Genomic DNA, 14,978 nt, shown 5'->3' on the forward strand with positions numbered 1-14,978 from the left:
TAGGATGGAAACACAAACACCATCGACGTCGATGATCTCTTGGATACCATTATCTAGTGTAGGTGTACATGGGTATTATGATTATCATAGTGTGTTTATGGTTGTCATGACATCTTGTTGCTACCCTGACAGGTAACCTAAAAATCCAAAACACAATGCAAGTGCAGGAATGTATGACCAATGCAAAAGCTAAAGTAAAGTGCTTTCACATTCGTTGCCAATGAAAGTTTGAAAATGCTTGACCAGATTTTATCAACTAATAAATACTGTATATAATAGGTCTAAATTTGTGATAACAAAACAAGAAAAATAGAAAAGTGGGGAAACAAAAAATAGTAGAAAGAGGCGTGGGGAGAGGCGCGAGAGAGGTGGTTGGTTGGGGTGGAGGACCGTCGCCTTCCCCGTTTCGTCTTCCGGTCCTCGTTTTATCCCCTCGCCCTTGCACTCCTCCGCCGCACCCCTTTCCTCCTTCCGCCCTCCGCCGCGCCTGGCTTTCTCCCTTCCCGAGAGGCCACGCTCCATCCCCGCCCGCGCTGCCTCCCCTGGCGATCGGCGGCGACCGCGGCCCAACGAAAGCGTCGTGGTCGGCCGGTAAGAGTTCCTTGCTTTCCTCTACGCGTTGCTCCTGCCGTTACGCAAACTTTATGTGATCCCTTCCTCGCTGAACGAGATGAGAAGAAAAGTTGCTGACTTTCGTTCACACGTGCACCTGCATAGAAACTCCGGGTTTTGGCTTCCGTTGGAAAATTTTGATAAATGACTTGCCACGCTTCGTCTTACTTCAAATTCGTTCAAATTAATTACTTGCTATGCTTCATCTTACTTCAAATTCGTTCGATTCTTGCTGGGTTCCTCTGATTATATCTTTTTTTGTATGAATGGTATCCAAATTGTAGCTGTCACGCTTCTTGCAGACGCTGGGCGGACTGGGAACAAGCGCCAATGGGGATCGCGGTGGTGGCTCTACACACCATGCCGGGGGCGTTCACCACCCACTCCCCGGCATCCATTCTGTCCCTTCGGCCAGACTTTACGAGGATAAACAGCCGCACCAATTCGGTGCCAAACGCCAGGACACTGCAAGGCGTCCTAAGGATCCCGAGGCTGAGGTCGGTCAGGCGGCTGTGCCAGCGGATCGATGACCGGGTTACAGAGGGGAACGGTCCTTGGGTCAAGGATGCCATGAATAACGCTAGCCAGGTTCTTGGCGACATCAGCGTGCTTGGTCAAGCTGTAAGTGGCAATGGTGGTCTAAATGGGAGTGCTGCCAAGACTCCACCTCAGAGGCGGAAGTCCTCTTCGGTTGAGGATGAGGCCTGGGAACTTCTGCAGGAGTCAATGGTTTACTATTGTGGCAGTCCTGTTGGGACGATTGCTGCCAACGATCCAAATGACAGTGATCCGGTGAACTACGATCAGGTGTTTATTCGGGACTTCATACCATCCGGCATTGCTTTTCTACTTAAGGGGGAATATGAAATTGTGCGTAATTTCATTCTACACACACTTCAGCTTCAGGTACTGGTCTTATATTGCTATTTAAATATTATTACTTTTATGTTGTTTAGGTTTAGGTCCTTATGCCTATTATGTCATAATGTTAGTGACTTTATGTAATATGCATTTAACTAATGTTCTAGAAAGAAAACATATGCATTTAACTAACGTTTGAGAAAAAACATATGCATTTATTTGATAATATATTTTTCTATAAATTTGGTCAAAAGTTAGACAAGATTGACAGAATAAAGCTGAAACTACTTACAATTTGCAATGGAGTAGAATTTACTTTGACATTGGTAAATCTTTATGAACTGATTATCACTTTGGTATGTTGCTTTATATGTATTTGTCTTGGCATAGAAATGAAAAATGAGCAATAGCTTGGTTGGTGGAACCTCCAGTAGAGAGGCCTCTCACTAAGTCTGGAACCTAGGTGTCAGGGGCTGATCCAGGATCTGATCACGCCCTAGGCCGATCTATTTAATATACTAGGGTTCTAATATATTTTGATCTAAAAGTAATCAAGGTATCTAGAGATGTATAGATCATGCCCCGGGCCACGGACTAGGTGGCCTGGAGCTTGTATCCGTCCCTGCCAGGTGCACATGGTCGTGTGAGTATCTTCTTAAAGGGAATGTTACTCTCCTCGCTTAAGACAATGCCAGGGGATGTCTTCTCCCCATAGTCGAGTTTTTGTTTTTTGGCTTAAATTAATTAAGAGATACAAATGTTGCTAATATTTTCTGCAAACTTAGAGTTTGACTGGAAAGAATACCATAGCAGTCCTTATTTTGGGACAGAGGAAGTGTGTCTTGATGCATCCAAATTTCAGCAAGCACGCTGGTGAAGGCTATCACCTATTAGATAATGATGGACAGTGACATGCATACTTGTTTTTTGTCTTCGAAAATTGGAATGCTAAAGCTCAAGCAGCTTGTCGCTTTTAATACATATAAAATCTAAATTGTTTCCGAAGAAAAAAAATGCCACAACCATATGTACTGCCTAAGATGGGATATGACGTTCAATTAAATGGCATTCATGTTTTCTTACTTTACGTCTCAATGACATGTGGCTCCTGAACTTCACATGCCATTGAGACATAAAGCTACAAAATCCTGAATCACCACTAAATTGAGTGACATGTCCTGAATGATTCCCCTGGATCTGACAGTTTGTCTGACACCTTGAGCTGGTCTGTAGAGCTGGGAAAAAACAATGGACTGCCATAGTCCAGGTCAAGGTTTAATGCCCGCCAGCTTCAAAGTGCGGACAATTCCACTTGATGGTGATGAGGATGCAACTGAGGAGGTCTTGGATCCTGATTTTGGGGAAGCCGCAATAGGCCGTGTGGCACCTGTTGATTCAGGTAATGTTGATAATGGGTTTGGTTGTTTTTGTTTTGGCTACTCTGCATTCCCTGCTTTAATTTTGGTACCTGATAAAAACTGGGCTTCAGGTCTATGGTGGATCATATTGCTGAGGGCATACGGAAAATGTTCAGGGGATCTGTCAGTACAAGAGAGAATTGATGTCCAGACCGGAATGAAAATGATTCTGAAGCTTTGCTTAGCTGATGGTTTCGACATGTTCCCTACATTGCTCGTAACAGATGGTTCATGCATGATTGATCGTCGAATGGGAATCCATGGGCACCCACTTGAAATTCAGGTTTTCTTTTTGCTACACCTAGTTATATTTTCTGTTTCATACGGGTCTTTTTTCCCAAGTTGATTTTTTGTGATTGTTTTTGAGGCACCTTTTAAAAGAATAAAATACACAAACATTCTTCAAATTGTCTGGGAATGTCATCTAGGTTCCCAAACGATTAGTTTGGATTCAAAACATCCCTGATCTTCCTAAATGGTTCACTCAGGGTTCGATCCTTCAAAATCAGCTAGTCCACGACCATCCTACTTGGCAGCCCCTACATCTCTTTCTCCCCCCTCTCGTTCACACCTTGTTAATGTCCATCAGCATAGAGTCTTGTTAGTGTCCACGTCGCCAGCCAAAGGATTTACCATGGGGTTTGCACCTTGAGTGAACCACATAACAAGTTGAGGGACATGAAATTGCAAATTAATAGCTCAGGGATCTCGATAACATGCTTGGACAAGTTTTAGCCACTGCTGATGCATCTTAGTCCTATTAAAAGTGTAATTTACAGTGCCACGTCCCCTATTTTACACGATCCACCGAAGACAACTTAGGACTACAGCAAGACCTGTCTAGATGTCTAAAAAATGACAGACCCAGTGCTGGCAGCTCTCACATGAGTGGGGTCCGGAGGAGTAACCAAGGCAATCCTTACCTCTGCATTTTGCAGAGAGGCTGCATTGAATCCTAGACCTTTTGCTCAGTGGAAAGGTTTCTCACCATTGTGCCAGACCTGCCCTTCTCACTTGTCTAGATGTCTACAAGGAAAAAATCCAGCATCCTAGAGGAGTTGCAGAGATTAGTTTCTTTTTAATTTGATCTTTTAATTTATCGAAATAGCAGATTTTATGTCAGAAGTTTGTACAAGTCTTGTTCTTGTAGGAATATGCAAAATCTAACCCTAGGATAGGGTGGCCTGTGTATTAATAGCCATTTGGAGTTGGGCCTGGCCCATTACAGAGGGACAAGAGAGTAAATGTACCCAAACCCTAATACAGTTCCAACACCCCTCCGCAGTCACAACTCTATCCTGTACAGATGTTGAGACTAGAGCGAAAGTCTAAAAATACACTCGACGGTAACCCCTTGTGAAGATGTCAGCGAACTGCAGCGTAGTTGGGACGCTGAGAACCCGAACGTCACCGACGGCGACACGCTCGCGGACGAAGTGCAGGTCGATCTCCACGTGCTTCGTGCGCTGATGCTGTACGGGATTGGTGGAGAGGTAGACTGCGCTGACGTTGTCGCAGTAGACGAGGGTGGCGCGCTGGAGGGGACTGTGGAGCTTGTGGAGGAGCTGTCGCAGCAGGAGGCCTCTGCCACGCCGTTGGCCACGGCGCGGTACTCGGCCTCAGCACTGGAGCGAGAGACGACGGGCTGCCGCTTGGCGGCCTAGGAGACGAGGTTGGCGCCCAGGAACACGGCGTAACCAGAGGTGGATCGACGCGTGTCTGGACAGCCAGCCCAGTCGGCGTCGGTGTAGACCACGAGTTCCGACGTCGGGGATGGTCGGAGAAGAAGGCCGTAGTCGAGGGAGCCACGGAGGTAGCGCAGGATCCGCTTGAGAGCGGTGAGATGAGGCTCCCGCGGGGTGTGCATATGGAGGCACACTTGATGGACGACGTAGGCGATGTCAGGCCTGGATAAGGTGAGGTACTGGAGCGCGCCGGTCAGGCTCCGGTAGGATGTCGCATCGGCGACCAGGGGCCCGACGTCCTCTGAGAGCTTCGCCTGAGTGTCGACAGGCGTGGAGCAGGGCTTGCAGTCGGACATACCAGCCCGCTCCAGTATGTCGATGGCGTACTGGCGCTGATGGAGGAAGAGACCCTGGGGCCGGCGCTCGGCGGTGATGCCGAGGAAGTGGTGGAGGGGCCCTAGGTCCTTCATCGCGAACTCCCGCTGCAGGGCGACGATCGTGCGCTGTAGGAGGTCGGCGGTGGATGCCGTGAGCACAATGTCGTCGATGTAGAGCAGAAGGAAGACGGTGTCGTCGCCGCGGTGGTAGATGAAGAGGGACGTGTCCGACTTGGCCTCGACGAAGCCGATGGAGGTCAAGTAGGAAGCGAAGCGGCTGTACCAGGCCCGCGACGCCTGCTTGAGGCCGTAGAGGGAGCGGTTCAGCCTGTAGACCAGATCTGGACGGGCTTCGTCGACGAAGCCGGTGGGCTGGCTGCAGTAGACAGTCTCCGTCAGAGTGCCGTGGAGGAAGGCATTCTTGACGTCGAGCTGATGGATCGCCCAGTCCCGGGAGAGGGCGAGGGAGAGGACGGTGCGAACAGTGGCGAACTTGACGACGGGGCTAGAGGTCTCGTCGTAGTCCACTCTGGGGCGTTGGGTGAAGCCCCGAAGGACCCAACGGGCCTTGTAGCGATCGAGGGAGCCGTCCGAAGTAAGCTTGTGGCGAAATAGCCACTTGCCGGTGACCACGTTGGCGCCTGGTGGACGTGGCACCAGGTCCCAGGTGTGGTTGGCCAGGAGGGCCGCGTACTCCTCCATAGCGCGTCGCCAGTGTGGTTCGGCGAGAGCGGTGCGAACGGAGGAGGGGACCGGGGAAGCGTCCGGTGGAGTGGTAGGCGTAGCAGCTGCCAAGATCAGCCGGTCGACAATCGAAGGACGCCAGCGGCGCGCTGGGTCACCATCGGGTGGACGTGCCAGGGATCGCGGTGGATAGCGACCGAGTGGTACATCGGTGGCTCGGGGCGGTCTGCCGGGACGTCAGGGGCTGCGGGCGTGGCCGACTCGCAGCGATGATGGATGACGGCGGGGTCGGCGAAGCGCACCGGGCTCGTCAACGGGCCCGGGTCAGCGACTGCCGAGGTAGTGACGTGGCGGTGACGGTGGTAGATGAGCGCGGGGTCGGTGAAGCGAACCGTTGGCGTCGACGGGGCCGCGCGAGGTGCGGGAGGGGTCGGCGGGGCCGCCCGAGGCGCGGGCGTGGTCGACGGGGTCGCGCATGGCGCAGGCGTGGTCGACGGGGCCGCACGTGGCACATGCGTGGTCGTCGGGGCCGCGCGTGGCGCAGGCGTGATCGACGGGGCCACGCGTGGCGTGGGAATATGTGCGAGCCGCGGCGTCGAGGCCGCATGGGGTGCGGGTAACGACGCAAGGCGGGGCGCCTGGGAGGAGGGGGAGACTGGATCGGACTCGAGGAGGGAGTCGAGATCGGTAGGCGGGGAGGGGCCAACAAGGGGAAACACATCCTCATCAAAGACGACGTGACGAGAGATGATGATGCGGTGGGAGGTGAGGTCCAGACACCGATATCCCTTATGGTCAGATGAGTAGCCAAGGAAGAGGCAGTGGGTGGAGCGAGGAGAAAGCTTATGAGGGGCAGTAGCAGAAGTGTTAGGGTAGCAGGCACAACCGAACACGCGAAGGTGGTCGTAGGTGGGGGCTGTGCCGTACAGGGCGAAGTAGGGAGTAGGGTGGCTCACCGCCTTGGAGGGAAGACAGTTGAGGAGGTGGGTGGCGGTGTGTAGGGCTTCTGCCCAGTAGCTGGCAGGGAGAGACGCCTGGAAGAGAAGGCAGCGGATCATGTTGGTGGTGGTGCGAATCATGCGCTCTGCCCGACCGTTCTGGGCGGAGGTGTAGGGGCACGAGAGACGCAGCTGAACGCCACTGGTGAGGAAGAATGACCGAGAGGCGTGGTTATCGAAATCGCGGCCGTTGTCGCAATGCAAAGCACGAACCGGGCGCTGAAACTGGGTGGATACCCAGGCGAAGAAGTGAGTGAGGGTGGTAAACGTGTCGGACTTCAACCGAAGGGGGAAAGTCCAAAGAAAATGGGAGTAGTCGTCCAGAATGACCAGGTAGTATTTGTAGCCGGAGAGGCTAAGGACAGGAGACGTCCAGAGATCACAGTGGACAAGATCAAAGGCCTGAACAACCCTGGACGTGGAAGTGGAAAAAGGAAGACGAGAGTGACGGCCGAGCTGACAAGCATGATAGAGGTGCTCAGAAGAGCCTCGAGTATAGGATATGTCTGAGTGGCTGGAGAGTTGGGACATGACGTCAGGTCCAGGGTGCCCGAGGCAACAGTGCCAAATGGCGGAGGAGGTGGTGGTAGTAGCAAGAGCATGTGATGTGGTGGTAGTAGTAAGTGCAGGAGATGAGGCTATTCTGGTGGGGGAAGTGGAGGGCAAGTGAAGAGAATAGAGGGGACCGGAGCTGTCACAGCGAGCGAGCACAACATGTGTGGGAAGGTGGCGTATGGTGAGATCCCAGGGGTCGAACTCCATAAAGCAGTGGTTGTCACTAGTGAAGCGACGAACCGAGAGGAGGGGATGAGTCAGACCGGGAGCAACAAGGACGTCGTTAAGGCAGAATGGTCCAGGAAGAACTGATGCACCTACTGATGTGACCGGAAGAGTGGAACCGTTGCCTACGACAATGGAGGAAGGATGTGAGGGGTGTGGTGGATGGGAGTGGAATAACGAACTAGTTGTGGGAGTGGTGTGGAAGGAGGCCCCGGAGTCGACCACCCAATCGGTGGGAGAGGGAGACAGTGGGGAGGCCATAGGGTGCACGGAGAGACCAGAGGATGAGCTCTGACGTGGTTACTGGGAGGGGAGGGAGGGAACGAGGGCTCAATGGCCAGGGAGGCGATCACTGCACGAGGGAAGACAAGGGGTCTAGGCACGTGACGGTCGGCCTGGGGGTGGAGTTCGACGCAGTCACAAAGGACAGGGCTCATGGTGGGATCGAAGCTCACGAAGGTGCCCCGGACGAGCTGGCCATCGTTGAGAAGGACGCGCACAGCCATCCCGACGGAAACGGGCGGAGACAAGAAGTGGCGCCGACGGCCAGGGCAAAAGCACGACCGTGGTAGTCAGGAGCCACGGGAGCAGCGGGCGAGGCAAAGCTCATGTGTGGTGGTGGGGACGCCATGGAACCGGGACGGAGCTCAACCGGCGCAGCAAAGCCGAGGGCGAGGATGTCCACTGTGTCACAGAAGCAGGGCGCACAGGGGGTGAGCGGGCTGTACGGCCACGACTGCTGCTCCGGCCAGGCCAACCCACTGCGGCACGACAGGAGGGAGCGCAGGGGGGCAGGCTGCTCCGGCGAGGCCGACCCACTTGCGGCACGGCTTGGGAAGAGCGGGCACGGCGCCGGGGCCCAGCGCAGCAGGAGAGGGGCCAGATGGCGGCCGGCGGTGGACGACGAAGATTCGGCGGCCGGGGCAGGGATCGGCGGGCTCTGTAGGTGCTGGGGGCGGGGCAGAGAGGAAGCAAGAGCAGCGAGTCGGCGCTCCGGCGGTTGCAACGGTCCAAGGCGCTCGTGGCCGACAGCGCCACGCGCAGCCGCACGCGCCTGCTGCTTCAGTCGGACGATGTGGCCGCGCGCGAGGGGAGGGCGCGGATGTGGTGGGCGGTGCCGCGGCCACCGAGCACGCTAGCTGGTCGGGGCGCGGTGGAGCCCGAGCTCGCCGGCTGGGGGAGGGAGAGGTGAGCGCGGCCGGATGGTCGACGACGCGGTTGAGCCCGAGCTCGCCGGCCGGGGGGAGGAGGAAGACGTCGACCGGAGAAGGGGGAGAAGCGGGTGCGGCCGGCGACCAGGAAGGAGAGAGGGGATGGAGGCGATCTGGCGGTGGCCGGAGGGGGATGGGGAAAGGGGCAGCGGCGGCGGCCAGGGGCTGGCGGCCGGCTAGGGGAGGGAGGAAGTTTGTGTGGCTCTAGTACCATGTAGGAATATGCAAAACCTAACCTTAGGATAGGGTGGCCTGTGTATTAATAGCCATTTGGAGTTAGGCCTGGCCCATTACAGAGGGGCAAGAGAGTAAATGTACCCAAACCCTAATACAGTTCCAACAGTTCTAATCCTGAGCTGATGTAAGCATTTTCCACCTAAAAGTTAACATCACTTGCGCTTGTAATCTAAATGAAAACAATCTAATGTTCAAAGCCTGTTGCAATATGTTCAAAGTCTGTTGCAAACTTGCAATAAAACATGGATACTATCGGGGGTTTTATATAGGGGATGAATTTGTATTGGAAAATGGCCTGAAGCAGTGAGCTTTTTGGATTGATTGGCATGGATAGACAAGTTGATCATTAGTAGCAGTGAGGATGGTACTGCAGAGAATAAACTAATGCAGACAACATTTGTGATTAGGACAGACACAAGTTTACAAGGACAATAACCATGCAAAACTCAATCCAAGCTCCATGGTCTCAAAAAAGAAAAAGAAAAAAGAGGCACACATTTTTTCTGTACATGATAAGTTAGCTCATGCACATTGTTTTGTGTGTAGGCACTCTTCTATTCAGCCCTCTTGTGTGCGCGTGAGATGTTGACTCAAGAAGATGGATCAGCTGACTTAATCCGTGCCCTGAACAATAGACTTATTGCACTGTCCTTTCATATCAGAGAGTACTATTGGCTTGACATGCAAAAATTGAATGAGATATATCGATATAAAACAGAAGAATATTCTTATGATGCTGTCAACAAGTTCAACATTTACCCTGATCAGATTTCTCCATGGCTTGTTGAGTGGATACCTCCTAAGGGTGGTTACTTTATTGGAAACCTCCAGCCAGCTCATATGGACTTCCGATTCTTTTCACTGGGAAATTTATGGTCAATAGTAAGCAGCTTGGCAACAACTCATCAGTCGCATGCCATTTTAGACCTTATTGAGTCTAAATGGTCTGATTTAGTTGCAGAGATGCCACTAAAGATATGCTATCCTGCTCTTGAAAACCAGGAATGGAAAATCATCACTGGGAGTGACCCTAAAAACACGTGAGCCTTAGATGTTTTTTCAATTTTTACCCTCTACCTGGGATCATGTTGCAGTTCCTTTTTACATGCTTGGCAATTTCTTTTTCGTACAGGCCTTGGTCATACCACAATGGAGGATCCTGGCCAACATTACTGTGGCAGGTTTGCATTCTCTAAACTGGTTTCCTATTTCTGTAGATTTACTGTGTCTTGCTGTTGAATTGGTTTTTATCTGTCCGCATGCAAGGCATGGTGTCATTTTGACACACTGCTGCATTTAGCCAAACTTGCTGAGATTTACTGGCAATCTGTTCGCTCGCATTTTGCACTTCTCCTTTATGATGCGCACATTGAATGTTGTTGAGCAGTGGCAACCATTTTGTGCAGCTCACAGTGGCATGCATCAAGATGAACAGACCAGAACTTGCTGCCAAAGCTATAGAAGTAGCTGAGAGGCGAATCGCTACTGACAAATGGCCGGAGTACTACGACACCAAGAGAGCACGATTCATTGGGAAACAGTCGCGGCTGTACCAAACGTGGTCTATTGCTGGGTTCCTAGTAGCCAAGCTACTAATAGAAAAGCCAGACGCTGCTAGGATTCTGTGGAACGATGAGGATGCTGAAATCCTTAATGCTTCGAGCACAAACAGAAAACGTGGCAAGAAAGTGTTGAAGAAAACATACATCGTGTGAGTTCTCGCAGCAAGTTCGATTAAATTCCTCAGTTAGCATTTTTAAGTTGTAATATAGGAAGTGTTGTCCCTGTATATAAACTTAAATGAGGTTGCATTTTTGCTGGGGAGGGTGCCTGCTGTTGGAATTGGATGCTGTTATTGTCGATGCATCTGGCTTTGCAACAAATCATAGACCTGCCTCGTAGTTTCGCTATACACTTTATTTGGCATGACAAGTTTTCGGAGTCTCATTACCGGACTGAAGCCATATTTGAATACACTAAGCTAACGTTAGCTGCTAAAATTAGCTGAAGACATTCAAATAACTTAACTAATATTCTAGCTAGTAACTGCTTTTAGCTGAATGTATTCAAACACCCACCTATAATAGTCCAGCTATCTATTAGTTGCACTCATAACTATCCATTAGTTTAATACCTTGGTCAGTTGAGCTAACATCAGCTAATAGTTAGTCAATTACTAGTTAGCTAGCTGATTTCACTAGCAATTTTTAGTGACATAACTATTAGTACTACTGTATTCAAACATGCTCTTAATTTTGGAATATGGATTTACCTCGTTGCTCTGGTTTTCCAGGTAGTATTACGAACATCTTTGAAACACACGAGTTGTCACAGGTGCTGACAACAATGTTACATAGCAAGACCAAGAGTTTAACTAAAAATTGATATCATCTTGATTTAGCTATTTTGTAAAATATATAAGAAACCCCATAAAAAGGTAGGCTGCTTCGGAGTCTATCTAAATTTGCCATCATATTTAGATCGTATTTAAATGCATTAGAGGTAATAGTTAGCTGCTAAAATTAGTTAGAGACATCTAAACAATCTATGTAACATTTTAGTTATTAGATGCTTTTAGGTGGAGGCATTTAAACACCCTAGCTAAGCGTCCAACTAACTATTAGTTATTAGTTAGCCACCTACTAGTTCGTCAACTAACTACACTAGCAATTTTAGTACATCCAAACAAGCCCTTAAAACTGCCATGTCCTATGTCCAATGTCTTCATTCGTCTTCACGACAATCACAAATAACGAGCCAATGTCCTTCCACATGTAGTCGGCTGCCGTCTAAGAGATCCTTTGGAACATAGGAATTTCAGAGAAATAATACAGAAATTTTACATGAATCAATTAATTTTCACAAGAAAAGCATAGGAAATTGGAAAAAAATCCAGCATTCCAAAGGGCCCCAGAGTCCTGAGGCCATAGGTCGGTTGTGCTCGTCCGCTGATGGACCTCAGTCTAAACACTAGTACAATTTGGCTCTATACAAGCGGTAGGCTTTTTACATCACAGGCGGTTCGATTAGAAAACCGTCTAGGATATCGCAGGCTATTCGAACCGCATGTGATGTATTAGTATCACAAGCGGTTTTTTTAGGACCGCCTGTGGTGCTCTATTCTTTTCACAAACGGACCCTAATGAAAAACCGTCTGTGATTGTGATTTGATTACCATATTAATATTTTAATTTTTAACAGAAATATGAAAATAAAATTTAAATGAATTAATATTTTAATTTTTAACAGAAATATGCAAATACAATTTAAATGAATTAATATTTAATTTTTAACAAAATATGCAAATACAATTTAAATGAATTTTAATAGCACACATAGATAACTAGAGAGATTTTAAATTAATTAGCAACCACAATGCATAGTCGATCATACATGATAACAAATTGTCGGCGTTTCGAGACCGGAGGGTCCCTGGGCAGACGAGTGAATGTCGCCGCGTGCCCCAGCCCAGATGGGTCGAGCGCGAGGGCGAGCGCGAAGGGGGGAGATCGAGGCGGCCGGAGACCGGCGTGAGAGAGCTGGGAATCCCGCGGCCTCCGTGTTCGTCCCGCGCCCAGGTCGGGTGCGCTTGCAGTAGGGGGTTACAAGCGTCCACGCGGGAGAGGGAGCGAGCGGCTTCAAGCGAGCGCCTGTCTCGTCCTCGTCCCCGCGCGGCCAACCCCCTCTAAGAGGGCCCTGGTCCTTCCTTTTATAGGCGTAAGGAGAGGATCCAGGTGTACAATGGGGGTGTAGCAGAGTGCTACATGTCTAGCGGAGGAGAGCTAGCGCCCTAAGTACACGCCGTTGTGGCAGCCGGAGAGATTTTGGCACCCAGCTGGTGTGATGTCGTGGCCGTCGGAGGAGCGATGGAGCCTGGCGGAGGGACAACTGTCGGAGCGATTGAGTCCTTGCTGACGTCCTCTTGCTTCCGTAAGGGGGCTGAGAGCCGCCGTCGTCACAGAGTATGCGGGACGCCATCATTGCCTGTCTGGCGGAGCGAGCCAGATGGGACGCCGGTCTTGTTCCCTGCGGCCCGAGTCAGCTCGGGGTAGGGTGATGATGGCGCCTCCTGTTGACGTGGCCGGTCTGCGTCCTAGGTTGGGTGATGTGGAAGCTTGATGAAGCTGAGGTGCCCGATCTTTCGGCGAGTAGAGATAATTCCGATTTGGCGGATGATGACCCTTGCGATCCGACTACGACGAGCAAGCCCGAGGCGCCAATGCAATCGCTGAACCAACTCCCTGTGGTTACCGACCTTGCTGATGCGAGATCGGCCTGATCACGAAGATCGTTTCCTGTGCGCAATCGAAGAACGAACAAGAAAAAGATGCGAGCAATCTAATCTATTACTCGAGGGTGGAGTTCTGAATACACGAAGACAGCGCAGATTTGCGCGCGTTCGAGAGTAGCTAAGGCTAACGTAAAACAAAACTCGAGAATAAAGGAGGCGCAGCTCCTGGATAAATAGAGGGGGCGCAGCCCCTAGGGGCGGCCAACCCTAGGTCGTCCACTATGGGCCGCAGTTGGGCTGGTCGTCTATTTTTCTGGGCCCTCATTCTTCAGTAGCATGACGAAGTTAAGATCTCTGGCACGGGCCCGAGTGATTGGCCCAGCTAATGAAGGAAGTGGCGCTTGATGTGGAGGTGCTGCTGGTGTAGTCGTACTCATAGTGATGTGCTCATCATCCTCCCCTTCTTGAAGTGAAGTCGTCCTCGACGACAACTCCTCATCCTCGGCCATATATGGTTTCAAATCTGCAACATTAAAACTAGTGGAAACACCAAATTCTGCAGGCAGGTCAAGGATATAAGCATTATCATTAATCTTTGTTAGCACCTTAAAAGGACCAGCAGCACGAGGCATTAATTTAGAACGGCGCAAAGTAGGAAACCGATCCTTTCTCAAGTGCAACCAAACCATATCACCTGGCTCAAAAGTAACATGTTTTCTTCCTTTACTACCAGCAACCTGATTTTTTGCATTAGTAGCAGCAATGTTCTGTTTCGTTTGTTCATGTATGGTAATCATTTGTTCAACATGTGCAGCAGCATCTACATGTGGGGCGTTTGCAGCATTAAGCGAAATCAAATCAATAGGTGCCCTAGGGATGTAACCATAAACAATCTGGAAAGGGCACATCTTTGTAGAAGAATGCGTGGCATGATTGTAAGCAAATTCAACATGAGGCAAGCAATCCTCCCAACGTCTCAAATTCTTGTCTAAAACAGCCCTAAGCATGGTAGATAAAGTTCTATTTACTACCTCAGTTTGTCCATCAGTCTGAGGGTGACAAGTAGTGCTAAACAACAATTTAGTTCCCAATTTATTCCAAAGAGATCTCCAAAAATGGCTTAGAAACTTAGCATCGCGATCAGAGACTATTGTTTTTGGAATACCATGTAAACGAATAATTTCTCTAAAGAACAATTCAACAACAATGCTAGCATCATCAGTTTTATGACAAGGTATAAAGTGAGCCATTTTAGAGAATCTATCAACAACCACAAAAATACTATCCCTCCCCTTCTTAGTTCTAGGCAAGCCCAAAACAAAGTCCATAGAGATATCAAGCCAAGGAGAAGAAGGGACAGGCAAAGGCATATACAAACCATGGTTGTTCAACCGTGACTTAGCTTTCTGACAAGTAGTGCAGCGTGCAACAAGGCGCTCAACATCAGCGCGCATCCGAGGCCAAAAGAAGTGGGCAGCCAACACCTCATGCGTTTTGTAGACGCCAAAATGCCCCATGAGACCGCCTCCATGCGCCTCCTGTAACAACAAAAGACGAACCGAACTAGCTGGAACACACAGCTTGTTAGCGCGAAACAGGAACCCATCCTGTATGTGAAATTTGCCCCATGGTATCCCATTAATACAATGGCCGAAAGCATCTTTAAAATCAGCATCGTCAACATATTGATCCTTCACAGTGTCCAAACCAAAGATTTTAAAATCTAATTGTGACAGCATGGTATAGCGACGAGACAAAGCATCAGCAATAACATTGTCCTTCCCGTTCTTGTGTTTAATAATGTAAGGAAAGGACTCAATGAATTCGACCCATTTAGCATGACGACGGTTCAGATTTGTTTGGGTACGAATATGTTTTAAAGCC

The 14,978-nt window shown here is 50.0% G+C and overlaps 1 protein-coding gene across 2 annotated transcripts; it reads left to right on the forward strand.

Moving 5' to 3' along the window:
* Positions 1–289: 289 nt before the first annotated feature.
* On the forward strand, positions 290–10,788 carry LOC100274465 (alkaline/neutral invertase). 2 transcript variants are annotated; one of them, XM_008663437.3, is made up of 7 exons: positions 290–591; positions 915–1,518; positions 2,707–2,872; positions 2,963–3,174; positions 9,410–9,903; positions 9,996–10,044; positions 10,270–10,746. In XM_008663437.3, the coding sequence occupies exons 2-7, from the start codon at positions 943–945 to the stop codon at positions 10,576–10,578; spliced, it is 1,806 nt and encodes a 601-aa protein (XP_008661659.1). In that variant the 5' UTR covers positions 290–591; positions 915–942; the 3' UTR covers positions 10,579–10,746.
* The last annotated feature ends 4,190 nt before the right edge of the window (positions 10,789–14,978 follow it).

Source organism: Zea mays, chromosome 4 (genome assembly GCF_902167145.1).
Source record: "Zea mays cultivar B73 chromosome 4, Zm-B73-REFERENCE-NAM-5.0, whole genome shotgun sequence".
NCBI classification, from domain to species: domain Eukaryota; kingdom Viridiplantae; phylum Streptophyta; class Magnoliopsida; order Poales; family Poaceae; genus Zea; species Zea mays.